This window comes from Chinchilla lanigera, unplaced genomic scaffold, assembly GCF_000276665.1.
Source record: "Chinchilla lanigera isolate Chin_1 unplaced genomic scaffold, ChiLan1.0 scaffold00054, whole genome shotgun sequence".
Lineage (NCBI taxonomy): Eukaryota > Metazoa > Chordata > Mammalia > Rodentia > Chinchillidae > Chinchilla > Chinchilla lanigera.
Window position 1 is genome coordinate 9,799,306 of NW_004955455.1, and position 19,435 is coordinate 9,818,740.

The 19,435-nt window shown below is 48.1% G+C and overlaps 1 protein-coding gene across 2 annotated transcripts in view; it reads right to left on the minus strand.

Annotated features, from left to right (window-relative positions):
- Positions 1-2,954: 2,954 nt before the first annotated feature.
- Positions 2,955-19,435, minus strand: part of Sart3 (squamous cell carcinoma antigen recognized by T cells 3) — a 31,067-nt gene continuing 14,586 nt past the window's right edge. For both annotated transcript variants that reach the window (XM_005396463.2, XM_005396464.2), the window contains exons 7-19: positions 18,879-19,034; positions 18,022-18,160; positions 17,418-17,525; positions 16,694-16,771; positions 16,515-16,573; positions 15,515-15,624; positions 12,626-12,738; positions 11,594-11,670; positions 10,186-10,351; positions 7,002-7,456; positions 6,096-6,248; positions 4,924-5,114; positions 2,955-4,006 (exon numbers count right to left, since the gene is read on the minus strand). In XM_005396463.2, the coding sequence (XP_005396520.1) occupies positions 3,829-4,006; positions 4,924-5,114; positions 6,096-6,248; positions 7,002-7,456; positions 10,186-10,351; positions 11,594-11,670; positions 12,626-12,738; positions 15,515-15,624; positions 16,515-16,573; positions 16,694-16,771; positions 17,418-17,525; positions 18,022-18,160; positions 18,879-19,034 (1,983 nt within the window). In that variant the 3' untranslated portion in view covers positions 2,955-3,828. The remainder of the gene's footprint in view (positions 4,007-4,923; positions 5,115-6,095; positions 6,249-7,001; positions 7,457-10,185; positions 10,352-11,593; positions 11,671-12,625; positions 12,739-15,514; positions 15,625-16,514; positions 16,574-16,693; positions 16,772-17,417; positions 17,526-18,021; positions 18,161-18,878; positions 19,035-19,435) is intronic.

Genomic DNA, 19,435 nt, shown 5'->3' on the forward strand with positions numbered 1-19,435 from the left:
GGGCAGAGCAGTAGGCTGAGGCCCAGAGCCACTGGAAGAGTGACTGCAAATCTTTCTCTAGAAGCTGTCCCAGTCCTGAGAAATGTCTGCGAGCTGCTCTCTCAGGTCTTTGTGCCCCTTTCGCCAAATTGACATGGCGGCTTTTACTGGTAGAGCGCACTTCTGAGCTTTGACGTGATGTTGACTTTTCTAGTTAGATACCTTATCTCCCCATGACCCTTTGAGCCATAACGTGCAGACCGAGGCTGTTTTTCTGATGAAGGGAGAGGCCAGCCAGCATGGTTCTCTTCTGTAGCAGTGTTGCCCTTGCACTTCATATGCAGCAAGGCAGACCAGATGTTTTCATCTAGAACAGTGATGGTGAACTTTTCAGAGCTTTTAATAACAGCCCACCATGGCACGTGTGCCACAGGTTCCCCACCACTGACCTAGAGATTCTCTGGGTTCGTCGCCCAGCAGCGTCTTCGTGCTGTGAAGCTCGTCTGCCCTCAGCACTCACTGTTCTCCATAGATGGGGATCAGGAACAGCTGAGAATGATGCCACATCACCCCCAAAGAAGCATTTCTGGTAACAAACTAGTACCAAGTATACGCCAGATGTGGTGGCGCACGCCTGTAGTCCCAGCACTCAGGAGGCTGAGGCAGGAGGATCGTTGCAAGTTCAAGACCAGCCTGGGCTACAGTGAGCTCAAGGCCAGCCTGAACTGCATAGCAAGACCTTGTCTCAAAAGGACAAAAAATCTAGAGCCAAGTACACACCTTTGACCACAGCCAGTGTGTCCCTTTTGTTGTTGTGTCCACTGACTGCCCCTGTACCGCCTCATGTAGCTTTGTACTGTCCAGTGTCCCCCTCAGGGAGGCGAGACTGTTTCAGAGTGGCCTTATTTTTCTAGCAACTTGTAGAATGACAAAATGTCATATAGAATATGGCCTGGTTTCTAAGTTGTCGTCTTACGGAAATAGGATCTTTCAATCATACATGGCACAAGGGCCAATTCAGCTGCTGCTATTCGGAGTCAGGAAGGCCGGAGATCACTAGTTTCCCTTCCCAGGGACAGAGCCTGCAGTGTTGAACTCTGTACCACCCCCCAGGGGTGTCTGAATGTTGGTGACCATACACAGAGTGATGTCACGTTTGATTTTTTGCATACAGTTCCTGATGGTCATAGTGTCTATTCAGATATGTTTATACAGTTATTTATTGAAGTGGCAAATTCAGAGTCACTTTCTGAAAGGTTAAGAAAAATAAGAGGTGTGAAACAGCTCCAAATTACAGTTACTCAGACCTGGATTTGAAGGAGTTCTCACAGTAGATGCTGCCGTGGGGCATTTCCTAAACCTGAGCTCTTCTGTTGGGTTGGTCTGTGAGCACAGCAGGGAGGCCAACAGGAGTGCGCGCTTTGTCCTTTAGTGAGAATTTGCACTTTAGCTGTACATGAAGGGTATTATTTTAACAAATTACTGATTCTAATAAAGTATTTTATTACACAAATGTTTGAGATTTTGCGCTCTTTTTCAAGAGGTGTTTCCATTTGTCCTAAGAGTTACAGGGGAATTCTAAACTGTCGCCCTACTACATACAGTCCAGGGAAACAACAGATCCAAGATGGTCCCATCAGTAGACAAGCAAGATCTAGCTGCCTAAACTGCTTCCCGAAGTTAATGGGGATGAATGTATACTAATTTTTTTTACTAAGATTCAAAGAAAATTTTTGCATGTCTCTGCTGACCATCAGTTCTTGATTTTCTGGGGCGGGGCGGGAGAGGACACCTAAACCCACGTGTATGTTCCTGGAAGCTCATTTCTAGAAGCAGAACCCTACACCTACACTTAGGGTCCTGATCAAGTCTGAAAAGGCTCAACCCTGTCATATTGAGGGCATAAAGTCATTGGCCAAAAAATCAGCCAACAAAACAGTTCCCGGGGCATACTAAAAGGAAAACCACATGAACCTGCACTGGGAGGAAACACAGCTCTTCAGGGAGCAGGCCATAGGCCACAGACTCCCTCTGAGCTACCCAATCACCAGCCAACAGAACAGGCTTCGGAATGGTGGCCACAGAGACCCATCCAGAAGCAACCAGTGCCTCGGGGATCCTGCCAACAGCCACTGCCACAGCATAACCCAACAGTAAGGCCTAGAAAAAGTGTTTTATGATAAAAAGACGGAGGGAGAGGGACCTACATTTTAAAAAGATTTTAAGAGGCTTATCAAACTGGGAATGGTGGCACACATGCCTGTAATCCCAAGCACTCGCCTGTAACCTCAGCACTCGGGAGGCTGAGACAGGAGTATCACTGCAAGTTTGAGACCAGCCTGGGCTACAAAGTGAGCTCAAGGCCAGCCTGAACTGCATAGCAAGATCCTGTCTCAAAAAAAACACAAATAAATTTGCTTGGCATTTACCACTAATGGTTCTACCACTAATGGTTCTATAAAACCACAGCTTCTGAGTCCTTGCTCCGAGGGACACATGCTCCGTCCGACACATGCTCTGTCCCTATCCCTGGCTGGGTGTGCCTGGTGCTAATGTCCCTAACACAGAGGAAGGAGGTGGGCGGGCAGAACAGTGAGATGGGCTGGGAGTGAGGATTGCCAAGTCGCAATGACAGGCATGTAGGAGTTTATCTCATGGTTGTGTCTGCTTTTTTATGTATTCAAATGTTTCCATTAGAAACGGTTGCATTAAAAAAAAAATTTAGAAAGCTGATTGATGCACACGAAACTAAAACTTACAACAGACAAATGAGATAATTTCCATGACACATAGAAGGATTCCCTGACGTTTTTCTCTGAAGTGCCTTTATAGTTTCCCTACCGACCTGGCAATGCTGCTTTCACAGCAACAAGTATTTGATCAAAGAGGTAAAAAAGCTAGTGGCAACTGCTGTAAATTCAAGTTTAAAACTGAAGACACCACGGATGAAATAATTTAAACCAAACTGCAACAGATTTGACTTACAAAACTTCTATTTACACAACTATCAGGTAAAGCAAGGTACACCCATTTCAAAATACACCCACCTGTGAGTGCCTGAGTACCACAGGGCAAGACATTTTTAAGAGAGTTTCGGTTTAATAAACAAAGCTAAATATTTTGAGAATTGAAGTTTGCAGTTGACATGGCATTTAAACAGAACCAAAGGGCAGAAACTCAACGTTTAGACAACACAGATCACTAATCACTAGGAAAGAAAACGGCGCACAGCCGGGGGCACTCAGAATTCCTATATTAAACAAGAGTTGTCAAACGTTCTGCTTGTAGGAAACATAAAACAACTGCAGATGTGTCCTTTACAAATACATAATAGAAAAAACGCACAACCTGCTTGGACAAAAATCCACTGACGTTTTTATGTGACCCCCCCCCAACTAAAGTAGGCCATTCTGGTGAGTCACTCGTATCTGCCATCTCATCTTTTGTCTTTTAAAAATTCAGAGTGACGGGCACAGGTTCTGTGCAGGGCGTGAAAGAAGTATCTTATAAAAAGGGCCAGAAGCATCGGAACGAGTGCATCTCAGAAGCCGTGTTCCAGGGTCACTTCCGCTCCTCACTCTTCAAGACGCAACAGCGTGCTGGGACGGCCGCCCTCGGCCAGCCTGTGGGGCGAGCACCCTCTCCACCTGCCCTCAATGTGAGGGAGCACTCAACGTCTCTGTCCTGGGAACAAGCTTTCTCGCTCTGTCCCCTTCTGTCCTAGCCATGGGGAGAGTCCCCAGAAGCCCGCAGATGCTGCACCAGCCTTCCGTCCCCAGAGTGCCGCTGGGTAGTGGGTGGTCTGCCTGGCCAGTGTGAAGTAAGGCATTTCTTGTCTCAGAGTGCCGTTCACTTTCTCAGAAGCAACTTGGCAAAGTCAGCATTCGACATCTTGGGCGCCTCGCTGGCTGCGGAGGTGGCGACTGCTGGGCACGGGGCAGGGCCGTTCTCCGCCTGCGCAGGGCCAGCGGCAGGGCGCTGAAGAGCACGAGGCAGCAGAGAGAGCTGGGTCCTCCCCTTCCCGCGCCTGGAAGAGAGAAGACAGTGAAAGTACCTTCCCCAGCCAGCACTCGTGGCCCCGGCTTCGCTGTGAAAATAGCCAGGTCAGTTTCAAATTATCCAGAGTTGAGAGACAAAAAGTGAAAAACACGAGCAATGAGACAGCCCTCTGTCCTGGGCCCTGGCTAGTAAGTGAAAACAACTTAACAAACTGCCCAGTTCACAGTCTGGCAGGGACCAACCCGGTGACACAATCTCACACACACAACAGACGCTGGCACCCTTCAGCCCCACCGAGCGAGCGTGCCGCGTGGCTGCCTCACCCCTCTCAAGCGACAAGCAAAGGCTTTACGGGGATTACAGCTCCACCGACAGAATGGCAAGCATGCCGTTGTCAGGTTTTGTATTGGACACACGGATTAATCAGCAAAGGGGAATTTAAAATAATTACTCCTTTAAAAAAATTCCCAACTGGAATTTTCCTTGGAATGAGATTATAGATCAGTTTTTAGAAAGTTGTTATCTTCAAGTGTTTCACCTTAAAATGTTTCTTGAAATCCTCAATTGCTCTGTAATGTCTTCTAGTTTTCTGTATATAGGTCTTATAAACTTTGTGGTGACATTCATCACGATTTCCTATTTTAATACTCTTGTAAACGATGTTTTGTTTTTGTCACCAGGAAGTGGAAGTACAGTTGCTTTTCAATGAACTTTATTTAAAAAAAAAAAAATTCCCTCACGTAAACAGCAAGTGCAAACTGGCTTACGCCCTCCTAGGACTTGCTCTGGGCCCCTGGATCCAGCAGAACCACAGGGGTCACACAAGGAGCAGCTTTCTTGTCCTCACCCACGGCACCACTGGGAAACTACTCTCCCCGGGGCCATCCATCCGGGGCCATCCATCCGCAGCCAGAGCCGGCCCAAGACTAGCCCGCAAATACTTACGCTCCGTACATCTGCCGCGGCACCATGGGGCCGCCCAGTGCTTTCCTGGCCTCCGGCTTCTCTGGCACTTTCCTCTGAGGGGGATTGCTGATTGCCACTTTGATGACGTTCTCTTTAATGGTCATGCCGTCCATCTTCATCACAGCCTGCGATGCCTGGGATTCGTTTTCGTACTCCACATAGGCCAGGCCCTGAAAGCAGAGACCCAGAGCCACTCTGATGCTGCGGACCCACCCACAGGGCCACCTCGCCCGGGGCAAGAGGCCGGGCTTCCTTGGGAAAGCAGCTGACCAGGCACCGCTCGCCCAGTCCCCTCCCCCCACTGCCATGCTCTGCTGACAGGTTTATTCCCTGCTTCCCTGTGACTGTCCCTAGCATCCCCAAACCCTTCTGGGTCACGTCCTGTGTCTGCTCCAGAAGAAAGAGCGAGACGGATGATCAGTCTGAGTGCGGCAGACACCAGAGGCGGTGGCCTGCAAAGAGGGCAAGTGGCCAGAGGGGCGCCAGTGTCTCCTGTCCCCTTGGCCTCTCCTTTACACTCTTCAATTCTCCATCAGCCTATACGGAGAACAGGTGAAGGGAATCCAAAATCATGCTTAAAACAACACTATGCAAAACGTGGTACAACACAGCCAGGCACAGTGGCACATAACTACAGTCCCAGCTACTCAGAGGCAAAGGCAGGAGAACAGTGTGAGGCCAGCCTAGGCAAGAGTGAGCCCCGCCTCAAAACATAAAACAATGTAGGACAAAAGGATTTAACCGGACATCAGGGCAGGCAGGGGTAAGGAGGGGTCAGGCAGAGGGATCTGAGGAAACTGGCTAAAACCCAGCAAGGAGGAGCCTGGGGACAGTAGAAATGACCGTCGTCACCCCAAGTGCCCCCACCTCTGGCCACAGTGCTGACCTCAGCCCCAAGGGGCCACAATGGAGCCCCTGTAAATTCTCACAATTTTCCAAACACCTTACTCTTTGTTAGTATAATTAGCTACAAAGGTTAACCTGATTCAAAATGCAAGTGGAGCAATGTGCTTGTTTTTCCATTAACTGTCATTTGTTTCTTAGACAAACTAGGAACCCACCCTAGCACTAAATAATCCCTGAACAGTAGTATAGAAAGGACTCCTCCGCCTGAGTCTCAGGAGACCAGGCAACGTCTGCACGGTACTGACCTTTGGTTTGCCAGCCCGGTTGGTGACCAGTCTGAGGTCTTTCACAGTGCCATGCGCCTTACAGATGTCTTCCAGCTCCTCCTTTGTGCAGGAGAAGGGCAAGCCCGAGATGAACAGCTTGTGCTTCTCCAGGGCGGTGCTGTACCGGAACACCTGCAGGACAGGCAGGGGACCTGCAATGTGCACACACCCAGCAAGGCGGCCATGGCCAAGCCTGGGCCCCGACATCTGTTAACCTGTCACCTGGGCAAATCACTTAGCCTGTCCAGGCCTTCAAAATGGCAAAGATAGGGGCTAGGGATTTAGCTCAGCGGCACAGCACCTGCCTGGCAAGCGCAACATCGTGAGTTTGATTCCCGGTATCGGAAAAAAAACAAAAATAAATAAGTAAGTACAATGACAAAGAAAAAAGCAGACATCTGAAGCCAGATGTGGTGGCACTTTCCTGTAATTCCAAGACCCTGGGAGGCTGAGGCCAGTTTGAGCCCAGCCTGGACAATTTAGTGACAACCTGCCTTAAAATGTAAAATCCTGGGGAAGCAGCTCAGTGCAAAGGCCCTGGGTTCAATCTCCAGTACCAGGGGATGAAAAAGCAGCCCATTCATAGAGTTCTGGTGAGGAGTTACGGAGACCAAATATAACACATTTAGCATGACTGTGTCTTTCACTATTGCGTATTCCACAGAAAGTAGCCAGCATTACAGTTCCCAGCTTTATCATGAACACTAAGTCAGGAAGTGCAGCCTCGAGGGGCTGAGTCATGGGTCAGACCTGGGCTCAGGCGCAAGCGCAGCTCTTAGGGAGCAGAGCTGTCTGCACCTAGTGTGAATCCGAGCGCTGCAGGGGAAGCGCTGTGAAAAGCTGCTTCTCCCAGCCCCACAAAAGGCATTCCTTGCTGTGACATACCTTAAAGTCAGGGTTTTTGCTCTTATCCACACAAGGGGAGACAAACATCGGCCTCCCTTCCACGTTCTTCCGATCCAACTCCAGGGCCTGAAGGGCCGACTTCTCATCCTTAAACTCCACGTAGCAGTAGCCCCGGAAGTCACCACGGTTGTTGAAGATGGGGCGGATTTCCGCTACCTCCCCACAGGCCTCAAAGAGTGGCCGGAGCTTCACCTCCGGCTCCCCCATGCTGTAGGGCAGGTTGCTCACAAAGACAGTAATGCTGTCCTTACTGCTGTCGTGGGGCACCTTGGGCATGTCCCGCTTCAGGGCAGCCGCCTTCTCCTTCTGCTTTGAAGGAGTCTCAACGTCCACAGCTGTGTGTTTCCCCGACAGCCCTGTTTCCTCTTCTGTGACTGGAGCCTCTCCTGCCGGGCCCACGCTGTTCTCCACCCTTCTGCGCTTGGCAGGCTGCTCTGTGGGTTTCAAAAGAGAAGCAGCAGCAACGGTCAGCCACTCCATCTTCACGCATGCGTAGGGGCACGGTGAACACGCCTCCCACCGCTGGTGTGCAGGAGTCAGACGGACAGACACACCGGGCGGGCACCATTCCCCAGGGAGGTCTCTCACGACTCTCCCAAGCTGCACACCACTTTCTGGGCCCCAGCTATACTCCAGTAAGCGGGCCACATGCAGGGGAAGCAATAGCATAACCCCCTCGTCCACTCTCCACTATGCAGGTCAGAGGTCTCAGACCCAGGCTCCGCTCCTGCAAAGGCCAGGTCAGCACAGGGGGCAGGGCCTGCATGGAAACCAGCCCCCAGGCGACAGCCATCTGTGCTCCACAGACCATGTTCCCAAGGGTCTGTTTCCTTTCAATATTGTCGTGTCCTTCAACAGAACCCAACCACACTCTACTCCAACCCATGCTTACCTGTGCCACCGGAGGGCAGTGTCAAAGCGCAGCAGGCGCCCATCCTGTGCCCAGACTTCCCGGTCCACCCACCCGCCCGCTGCTTCCCAGTGGAGCCTGCACCCTCACACTGCACCACAGAGCATCCTCGGCTGCTCACTGGGCTGGACCCAGCTCCAGCTGCCTCCACTACTGCCAGGTATCTGAGCACAAACCCAACTCTGTAGCACACAGAGAACGCCAGGCCATCTTGTGCCTCCATGCCTCGCTAGCCTCACTATCGTGACCGTGAGGAGCACCTCTCCTTCCCCTCTCTCCCCTTCTTTTCCACTGGATGACCCTCACCGCCCCGCAACGCCACATGCTGCTCCTCCTGTGGCAGGGAATCGACCTGTGCCTTCTCTGCCCCACCACACCCACATCGTCTCCCACGGTCCTGACTGCACACCACTGCTGCCCCGGGTCCCGCCGCTTCACCATGCTGACGTGGGGCTCTGAGGGGGAATGAGCCACCAGGTCCGTTTGCGAAGCCCCAGGAACGGCACACAAGGGTGGGCAATTAAATGACTTCACTGCCGCTCCCTCCGCTGACACAGCAGACTGGGAAAATATTCCGAGTCCTTTAATGTGTTGAGACAATTCTTTATCCTGACTAACTTTACTGAAGTAAAGCTGACCCAGAGCTGCCCATCCCTGAAATTAAGTAGATGACAGAAACACACCTTGGAAAATTCAATCAATGGGCCAAGAGAGGAGGGCGCCCCTGCAGGGTGGGCTGGGCAGGAGTACCGTGAGTGGAGGCCAGCCCGGGAGAGGTGCACATGCGAAGTGGAGAAAGGAACCCACCAGGGGGTACGGGAGCCCACGTGAGTGGAGAGGCACCAGGCAGGACAGCCATGGTGTGAAGGCCTGGTGGAGGGGCAAAGGTGACCGTGCAGCACAGCGGCCAGTGCCAGACCCCGAGACCCCTAAGGTGAGGAGGGCGCCTACTCAGTGGAGAGGCAGGGACAGGCTGGTTACGTCCACAGGAGAGGGGCAGAATGACTGCGCAAGACAACAGGGCCAGGCTCCTCAAGCTCAGAGAAGGGCCCTGGAAATACGAAAAGGGGAAGCCCAGGGCTGGGGATATAGCTAAGCGGCATAATCGCTTGCCTGGCAAGCGCAAGGTTGTGAGTTCGATCCCTGGTACCAAACAAAAAAAAAAAAAAAAAAAAAAGAAAAGGGGAAGCCCAGCCCCAACCCCTGGGGTAGCTGGCATGCAGGTCCCAGCAAAGCCTTACGGTTTCAAACACATCCGAGCACGGAAGTAAATGAAGGTGTGAACACAATCCCTAGCTCCACAGTCAGAGGGCCTGGAGCAGAATATCCCGCCATGGCAAGCATGCCCAGAACACTCTAAGGACCACTCAATAATCCAGGAGCCCTGGAGAGAACAGCAGACGACAGGGCGGAGTCACAGAACGTGCAAGACAAGCCTGGGGTACCGCACGTCTGAGTCCAAGGAAGCAACCAATCATCAGTCCGCAGCTCAGAGCACACAGAGGCCTGTGGGAGGGGCTCTGCCAGCCAAACTGGAGAAAGTAAAGCACCAACCTGTACACCTGTACTGACAGATTACAGAGGTGAATCAGGTGGGAATCCACAATCCATGACACAGAAAAACATGAATAACTTAGAAGCTTGATGAGAAATAAATACTTTGGTTAAATACTTAAGCAGAAATAAAAAAGTAACTTTGCAATGGAGGAAGATGGCAGCCACCACTTAGCCATGACCAAACTAACCCTCACCAGTAAAGGGACACACTGACACGTATGTCACCCAACGAAACGCAACAAGAACACAGCGTGACTCACACTGTTCCTACCAAAGCAGCACGACCAAAATCTAACCACCAGGGACACCAGCCAGATCCACTCTGTGGGACAGAAGTAACTGGCCTGTCCCCTTCAAAAGTGTCCAGGTCTGAGAGCTGAAGGGCACTCCAGACTGAAAGAGGATCAAGGCACAACGGCTAAACACAACCTGGTCCTGAACTGAACCCTTCAACCACCAAGGATGCCATACTGGGAAAAACGGCAGGCAGTGGGTGGGACCTGAGGATCCGGCGGTGGGAATAGAGCGGTGCTAACCCGACTGAGGAGGAAGGACACCACAAGCACACGCTCTGTAGTACGGCAACGGCGAGAGGTGTCAGGTGGGCAGATTATTCTCCAACGGGTCAGGAACATGAAGTGCTCTGGGCCCGGTGTGCAACCTCTAAGTCTGAGACGTTTCTACAAAGCCTCCTACCTCCATCACCATCGCCCCACTCTTTCTCATTCTCCTCCTCTCTGGGCCTGTCTGCACCTCTGGGCTTTTTCTTCTTTTTCAGGGCCTTCTTCTCAGCTCGCACCCTCTTCCGCTGTTCCGCCTTCTCCTCTTCCTGCTGCGCCAGGGCTGCTTCCTTCTCAGCAGCCTAGAAAAGTGGGAACAGGAGGGTCGCTGGGCATGGTGATGTTTACAATGCCTGTCCGGCTTGTGAGGGAATGAGAAATGGGGGGGGAGTGGTAATGATTCACCACCGCTGAGAAGCCCATGGAAAGGGCATGGAGGGTGCTCACAACCGCCCCACCACTGAGCTCCTTGGGCCTCTCAGGCTTCTGACCGCCAGCACGCAGCAGGTTCACAATGCTGTTCGTCATGATCCACCAAGGGAAAGAAAACCCAGTCTAGAAAGCTGGGGCCCTAGGTAAGCTGGGGGCTCATGTTCCACTCACAGGTCAAGTAAGGCTCCACTTTACTCTTTCTGATCAGTCCCAGTAAATTGGAGGCCCCAAATTCCTACTATGTGAAAAAGTACTTATTGTCAGAGCCAGTTTTAAACTAATTGAAAAGGGGCTGGGGATATAGTCCAGTGACACAGCACCTGCCTGGGAAGCATAAGGTCCTCAGTCCAATTCCCAGTACCAAAAAATACATACATTCATACATAAACAAATTGAAAAAGATGGCTGTGCATGGTGGTTGCATGCCTGTAATCCAGCACTTGGGAGGCTGAGGTAGGAGGATCATTGTCAGCTCGAGACCAGCCTGGGCTATAAAGTGAGCTCAAGGCCAGCCTGAACTGCATAGAGAGACCCTGTTTCAAAAAGACCAAAAAAAAAGACAATAACAAAAAGATGATAGAGCCAGCACATGCCTGTAATCCCAGCACTTGGGAGGCTGAGGCAGGAGGACTGTTGTGAGTTCGAGGCCAGCCTGGGCTACAAAGTGAGTTCAAGGCCAGCCTGGGCTACAAAGTGAGTTCAAAGCCAGCCTGAACTACATAGCGAGACCCTGTCTCAAAAAGACCGGAGGGAAAAAAAAAAAAATGATAGAAATTCAAATGCTGATTCAATCTTTTTTTTTTTTTTTTTTTAATCTTTTTGTTTTTTTTGAGATTCAGTTTCGCTATACAGTTCAGGCTGGCTTTGAACTCACTTTGTAGCCCAGCCTGGCCCTGAACTCACAATAATTCTCCCATTGCAGCCTGTCGAGTACAAGGGCTGGGATTACAGGCAGCCACCACCATGCCCAGCCACTGACTGAACTATTTTATAGTACCCTACGAGTAAAACAGATTTCTTATGAAGACCTACAATGTTTTGACAAAACACTGTATCAAACAGCCACAAGAGCTAGGAGAAGGTCCCAGCCTCCAGAGGACAATCCTCGTTACCTTCATTCTCTGCTCTTTGACACGTGCCAAGCGGGTTTCAGTTTTCTGAACAGCTACATCCCAGTCTTCTAAAGTACCTGGAGAGAAACAGGAGGGAAACTTTCACTCTTTAGGTTTCTGGCGGGCGTAGGACATGATTTTCTTCATCTCCCACACCTCAGGAGATTTCTCCCTTCCAACAAGAACTGGAGAGTGAGTTCCTCCTTTTAAGAAAATTTATGTAGGCTTGAAGACTGGAATTCAAACAGTCCTTCTAGATGTCTCTGCCCTTTCAGAAGAGACTGGGGTTGGGGCAGGGACAGGAAAAGAGACCTGAAAGCACAATATGACCATAATGTTATGGTTTAGATCTAAAATGCCCCCCCAAAAGTCTCCTGTGTGTGGAAGGTGATTAGACCACTGGGTCACTGCAGCAGACTTGCTGTTAGGATGTAGGGCCTTCCCCTCTCGCCCCATCTCTCCCTGTCTCTCTCTCTCTGTTGTTGAGGTATCTGACCTCCAGGGCTCATACCCCAAATCCAGACCAATGCCCACAGATGAATTCACACTATTTTTCTTTTGTTTCAGGTCTACAACTTCATACTGAAGGCTCCGGCCTCTTCGAGGGATGTGGGCGTGACCATGGAGCACTGGCTCTCCACTGGGGACCTTTCCACCCGGGACATTCATTTGGCCACGTCCACAGACATTTCTGGTGGCCAAGTATGGCTGGATGGGGAGGGCTGCCACTGGCATCTAACAGGCAGAAGCCAGAACTGTGGCTCAATGTCCTGCAACGTACAGGGCAGTCCCTACAACAAAGAATTATGAGAAGCCCCACACTAGGACCACTTGGCAGGGTCCTGGCAGCTAAAGACTCTAAGAACAGCCGCCGGAGGGCCTGGCCCCGTGGTGAGGGCCTCATGACAGTCTAATGCAAGGTGATGGCCAGGACCACAGTGTGTCCTCACAGACTGTGACCAGGCACTCCCACTGGAGACCGAGTGCAGGCAGGTGAGGCTCCAAGCAGAAAGCTGGGGGTGAGGATCTCACCTTCTGTCCTTTCCATGGTGAGCAACACTTCACAGACGTGTTCGGGGTAGTCACTGGTGCACTGGACAGCCCGGTGCAGAGCCTTCCTGCAGTGCTGCGTGTCCCCATGTGCCCTAGGACAGAAAACAAAGAGCTGCCACCATGAAGACACAAAGCGGAAGGCACAGGAAGGGAGGGACTGTTTTCACACAGGTGGACTCTCTCTGACAGTGCTAGACACGGGATCCAGCTTTCAGAACCACCTGTGACATTTTCTCCTTCCTCAGCGAGCTTCCACGGTCACTCTATCAAGCCATTCTCTCCTCCAGTGAGGCAGACAGCCCTGGAAAATCCCCCAGGGTAGTGGCCTACAGCCGGGTTTCCAGCCTTTACAGCACTCACACATGTATAACACATCAGAAGAGGGTGGTCCATCAATTCTGTGTCATTTGATGAAGTCCGTAGGGAGATTTTACACAGTCCTACTAGAGGAGAGAATCAATAATCCAGGCAATGATCAAATTTCATGCCTAGAGTCAACTCTTTTTGTACTGGCATGGAAAGAAATGCTGCTAATCACAAGTTATGAGAGTGCATGCTCACTCTCACTTTTAAGGAGGCATAAACATATGTATTAAGATTAACAATCAGAGTGGTCCTCAAGGGATGATCCACTTGCCGCCCCTGAAACCTCTGGTCTCTCTCTCTCTTGTCTGTGATGGCACCAAAACACTACTGGATTTTTCCACTGTGTTGATACTTACAAGGACGGTATAAAAGCAACAGTGGCCCTCGGCACAAAGTAAGGCACTGCACACCTTGGAAGTACCGTGTGACCCAGTAGGAAGTACAGTGCACAAAGAAAACCTCTGATGCATACTGGATGAAGGACACTGGTTGCTGCTAAGCAAACTGTATGTTACTGTTTGAGCTGAGAATCTTTTTTTCACAGAACACCATTTTGCATTCAGAAAACCACTGAGTGAAAAATTACAGCTCCTCAGATCTACATATTTGGCAGATATTTCTCAGTATTAATAAAGTTAAGTATGCCACTTCAAGGAGAGTCACTAACATTACTCACGGCTAGCGATAAAATCAGTGCTTCCAAGTGAAAATTAGAATTTTGGAACCTTTGCTTCTGCCATTGTGAGCTTCCTACTGAAGACTTTTCTATAAAATCTGTGAGCCTAGGGATACATTTGGGTGTAGATCTGATGCACGGGATAGAACTCAGGACTTTGTGCATGCTAGGCAAGCACTCTGCCACTGAGCTAAAGCCTAGCCACAAACGTAATTTTTTAAACTATAGGATAAAATGTGTCAGCTTTTGAAAAAGCTGTATGACTTGTCAGTCAGGATTTTCCAAATGAACAATGCATGCTGTCACAGGATTATTAGCATCAGGGAAAAAAACGTAAGTGCAAAATGGACAGACAGACAATGTACAGCACAGAAACATCATTAACACGGTTTCAGGTCCTACTTTCTATGTGCCCTTTAAGAAACAATCACTTGTTGAGTTTTGCTGTAGTATAGAAGGAGAATATTCACAATTACTTGAAAGGCTATTAAAATACACCTTTCTTTTCTAACCTCGTATGTATGTGAAGCTAAATTTTGTCAAATGTTTCAACAAAAACAATGTATCACATCAGACTGATCCAGAACAGACATGAGAATTCAGTTGTCTTTTAAACTTAGCCAGACCAAAGATATTTGCAAAAACTATGCTATTTTAAAAAATAAAAAACTAAGTTATTTTAGGGTTTGGAAAATATAGCTCTATGCCAGGCATGGTGGCACACGGCTGTAATCTCCTGCTGAGGCAGGAAGATGATTTCAAGTTCGAGGTCAGTCTCGGCTACAAAGTGAGCTCAAGGCCAGCCTGAACGGCAGAGAGACCCTGTCTCAAAAAGACCAAACAAAACAAAACAAAAAAAAAATAGCCCGATCTCAAAAACAATGTTATTTACGTTGAAATGGATTCACTTCTTTAAATAACGTTTTTTAAATTTGTTTTCTTTTCCAAAATGGTAAATACCAATACAAGTATGTAACTGTAAATGTTCTATTTTAATCTGGTCACACATTATTTTTTAAATAGCATTCAGAAGCAAAAAAGTAGAAATTTATTTACTGACATACAATATTCAAAATATTGCATAGAGAAGTTGTTCATACTTGCCAGGCATGGTGGCACATGCCTCTAGTCTCAGCACTTGGGAGGCTGAGGCAGGAGCATCACTCAGAGTTCAAGGCCAGCCTGTGCTACATAGTGAGTTCAAGGCCAGCCTTGAACTACATACTGACACCTTGTCTCCAACAAAAAAAAGCTGCTCATATTCTTTATAAATTACTAATGTTATAAATATTACTCAGCATATCCTATTTCATCCAAATAGTTTTAAAGGCTTATATAACATATATACTATTATTATATTTTTATTTATAAGTAATCTAAGCATCAAAAAGTCTCAATATACTCCAAACTAACAGTCTAGCCAGTAATTTCAGGCAATTTGAGTTTTCTTCCTTGCTTTTTAGGATTTCCTACTTTCCTATAAAAGCAAACATAATAACAAATAATTACCTCCAGAAAAGCTAAAACACTCATGTTCAAAAATAAAACCAGGGGCTGGAGATTTAGTTCAGCAGCACAGCACTCACCTGGCAAGCACAAGGTCATGAGTTCGATTCCCAGTACCGGGGTTTGGGGGACCAAAAAAAAATTAAATCTCAGGCTATAACACAGTTTGGTTCTCTAGCCTTGCCCAATCATGGCACATGTAAGAGAGATGGGATGACAGAAGGAGCCCATTCTAAGAATTGAGTCAAGGAATCAGCCAGGATGGAAAACAGGTATTCTCTTGGCTGGCACAGCCCCCTCCCCCACCCCAGGCCAGTTACCTTTCCAGGTTGTAATACTCGAGCCACATGTTGGCATACTTGGCATTTCCTTTGGTCATGATGCTATCCCAGAGTTCCCGAGCTTTTTGCATATTATTGCACAGCCGAGCCTAAAATGCATTAACAAGATCAGTCAGGAAAGCACCCAAACCTTTTGACACCAAGAGCCACACACAACGTACTTCAGACCTACCGAAGAAGCCCCTGTGAATCCCTCACTCCAGCGCTAACAGCCCAGACCACCCCCTCCTGCCCTTCTGCAGTGACAAGGACCCAGAGACCTGGCTAAGCCTCTTGAGAACAAAGTAGGAGACTCTGCACTCACACAACAGCACAGGGTGTTTTTTGATTTTTGGATTTTTTAAATCAAGCTTAACTGCAAGTGTTTGAGAGCAGTATAGAGAGAAAAAGGCTGACCTAGGACTAAATGCCAGATCTGCCACTGACAAACCCCATGACTCAGCCATCTCTCTGAACCTTAGTTTCCTCACCCTTAAGTCATTCCAAGTCTCTCAGCCTTACACCCCCTCAGATATAAAGCATGCTTAGAATTTTACAATCCTAACGAGTGATCAGGAGCAGGTTCCAGGTCTCAGTTGGGAGCCTCTGGCTCAGTAGTGACCTTTAGTGTGCAATATACTTTAATGATTTATCAATTCACTCATCTTTTATAAGAGACTAAAGCCCTCATAGGCAAAGAGCATACCGATCTGATTCCCTAGCACCTGGCAGAGAGCTGGCACACGATGCACACATAGCCTGCAGCGAGGGAGGGACTGAAGGCATGAACGAGTGACCAAGGGTCCTGCACAACGACATCAGCGGCGCAGCTTCTAGCTGAGCACTGTCGCCAAGATAAAACCCAACGTACATCAACCACGGTCCTTAACACGAATCCCTGTAGCACCTGGACTACCACCTCGGGTTCCAACCCACTTTTATTTCATCTTTTTAGAAAAAAATTAAACAAGGTCCTGAGAGATTTGTCAGAAACATTTACCTCAATCCTTGCCCAGTTCTGCATGATCGTGCAACTTGGATCTCCACTCTCACTGAAACCTTCAAGAATGGAATTAGTGAAAATTAGAAATTCTGAGGCAAATAATGCCCCTTGGCCGAAAAGGTACATCAGCTGTGAACAGGCAACAGGCATGGGCAAAGCAGTCAGAACAGACTTACGCTCTTCGACCTCCTGCTGCAGATACTCCAAAGCACGAGTGAATGTAGACCTCAGCTCTTCCAGCTCCTTACTGGAGTCTGTTAGAAACAGCAAAAAAAAAAAAAACCAAAAAAAACCGAAGTCACACAGCCTGCCATATGGAAGCCACAGAAATAAAACTGCCAATCTCTGCTTCATCACACAGAACGGGAAGAGAAACAGGAATACAGGACAGATGGACAGCACAATGACACGGGTGAACACAGGGTGCCGTGGGGTACCCAGTGCAGAGGGGTCTCCCCAGGTGGGGTGACGTGGGTCAACAGTGGACAGCTGAGGCTACATGTGGGAATTAACAGCTGGCACAGTGCACAAGCACAAGTTAGAGTCTCCCAGAGGCCTTCGGGGAGAGGACAGAGGATCCCGCAGAGATTCAAAGATCTAAGAGAAACACAGCAGTCTTCTTTTTTAAACTAGCTGGGCTTTGTACAAAGGACAGAAGTAATACATGAGAGACGAGGCTAGAGAGGCTAGAAAAACCAGTATGAAACACAGCCATCAATCTCTTCCTCTTCATTCCACAGACTGAGTGTTAAAAGTCATAAATAGCTCAGTTTGGGAGTGGCGGGGCGGGCTGGTCTTCACCGTTTAAACAAATGCGATGTATCTGGGGAAAAGGGACATCACACCAAAGTTGTGTTAAGAAAAAGTTCAGTTCTGAAGGAAACACGTGCACTTAAATACCTTGTCTGAAGTCAACCCTTCTCCTGAGGTAATCAAGGTACGCCTGCCAAATCTCCACATAATCTGTGGCCTGGATGAAGCCAGCATTCAAAGCTTTCTCGAAGGTCACTGAAGTTGGAGGAAAAAGTCGGGACTCACTGCCAGTTCACAAAGGAGCTCATATAAAGTTATCAAACTACCTACTATAAAATACTACATGATTTTTAAAAACAGTCATGATAACAGGATACTAACAATGTGAAATAAGCGGGAGAAAGTGCTCAAAAAGAGAGGCTTCTACGGTGCTTGTAAAAGCATGTTCCAGAAAGGACCATGTTCTACAAAGCACTCGGAGCACCAAATACTCTGCAGTGAGAGTCCCAGGTCAAATAAGCCTGGAAAAAAGACCAGAACTTCCTGGAATATCACAATGAGGATAAGCAAGTGGAAGAGCTCTAGGAAGCCAAAATATAACCCATTTAGGCCCACTTACAGCCCTTTTGTCACTAACACTCAGTATCCCAGAGAAAACCCTAGAGATTGCTAAAGTGATGACTTCACCACAGCTCTACGCTTCTCACTTGGGACAAAAAGCTTACAAGTCTTTCCACAAAAATATCCGCACCAGAAATCTCTCCATGTTCAACTCCATGTCTCTCCATGGCCAAGAGGTATCGACTCCACAGGGCCACCGTCCAGGGGCAGTTTCTGACCGCACGACTGTGTACAGATAAAACCAAATCCTTTACTTTCAGCTGCCGATCCTATGGTAAAGAATTCCAGGGTTAGAAAATGAAATTTTCTTAAGATTTCATCACCAAAGAGATAGTGCCAGCATAATCAAGTGACAAAAGAAATGCCCACTGAAATGTCTCCTGTGACACAGTGCCTTCAACAGAGTAATGACCCCTGCGGTGGAAGAAAAGAGAGATGGGGCAAGAGAAGAACCTGTAAGTCAAAATAGCCCTAATAGACATAACTGATCCTACTATATAGACCTCTTTTATATCCTCTTATGTGTAATCTTTTATACACACATAGTAAAATATTTATTAATGAAATATCATTTCTGGATTTGTTTGAAAATAACTCAGAAAAGGGAAGGAAGTAGGTAAGGATAGCTATGAAGCCACAAAACCAGACCAGAGCTATAACTGCTCTTTATTGCCGAAAGTGGATGATAGGCATCTGAGGCTTCATTTTACCAATCTACTTTTATGTTTATATTTGCTAATAAAATATTAAAAGGAAAAAAAAAGAATGTACTATTAAGGCCTCAACAGTAATGCTGTAAGTAAATTTTTAGTGCTGTAACTTTAAACATGAGAAAAAAATTCCCAAGCAAGTGGCAAAAAGGAAAAGGGGAAGATGGAAGAAAAAGCAGAAAGGGAAAAGCATGCAACTCATGCCAGACACACTTATTGATCACCTTTAGACATTCCAAACTGTAAAAGCAAAATAAAATCAGAACAGTTATCTTACTAGGTACTGACTGTAACGGATCCATAAGTCTGGGACAAGGCAGTTCTCCACCAGGGCACGCTCAAAGATCAGCTGAATGCGAGCAGGGTCGCCAATTTTCATCTCAAAATCGATGTATGCCTGGTATTCTGCCAGCCTCGGTGCCTCTGCTTGCAACTAAAGCACAGGAAAAGAGCACTGAAATAAAATTTAGTTACTTGACACTGTCGGGAAGCACAAAGCATCCTCAAATAAAATAAATGTTGGAAAGAGTGGCAACACTAAGAATCACCAAATCCTCCCTCTCAAATACCCCACAACAGGATCTATAATTTGATGAGCAGAGTGACAGTCTTCCCACCTGGTCCAAAGCAGGGCAGCAGTTACAAAGGCTATAAAACCCTTCTCTAAGTGCCTTCCAAGATCACAGGGAATTTAAACAGTCCACCAACCAGAAAATGAAGAGCAACACGTCAGCCAGTGATTACTGCTAAGCATCAAGTAGAGGGATGGAAATCAGAGCAGGAAAATTCAGTGTCTTAGGCAATTTCAATAGCTTACTCCAAATATCAGTCCTA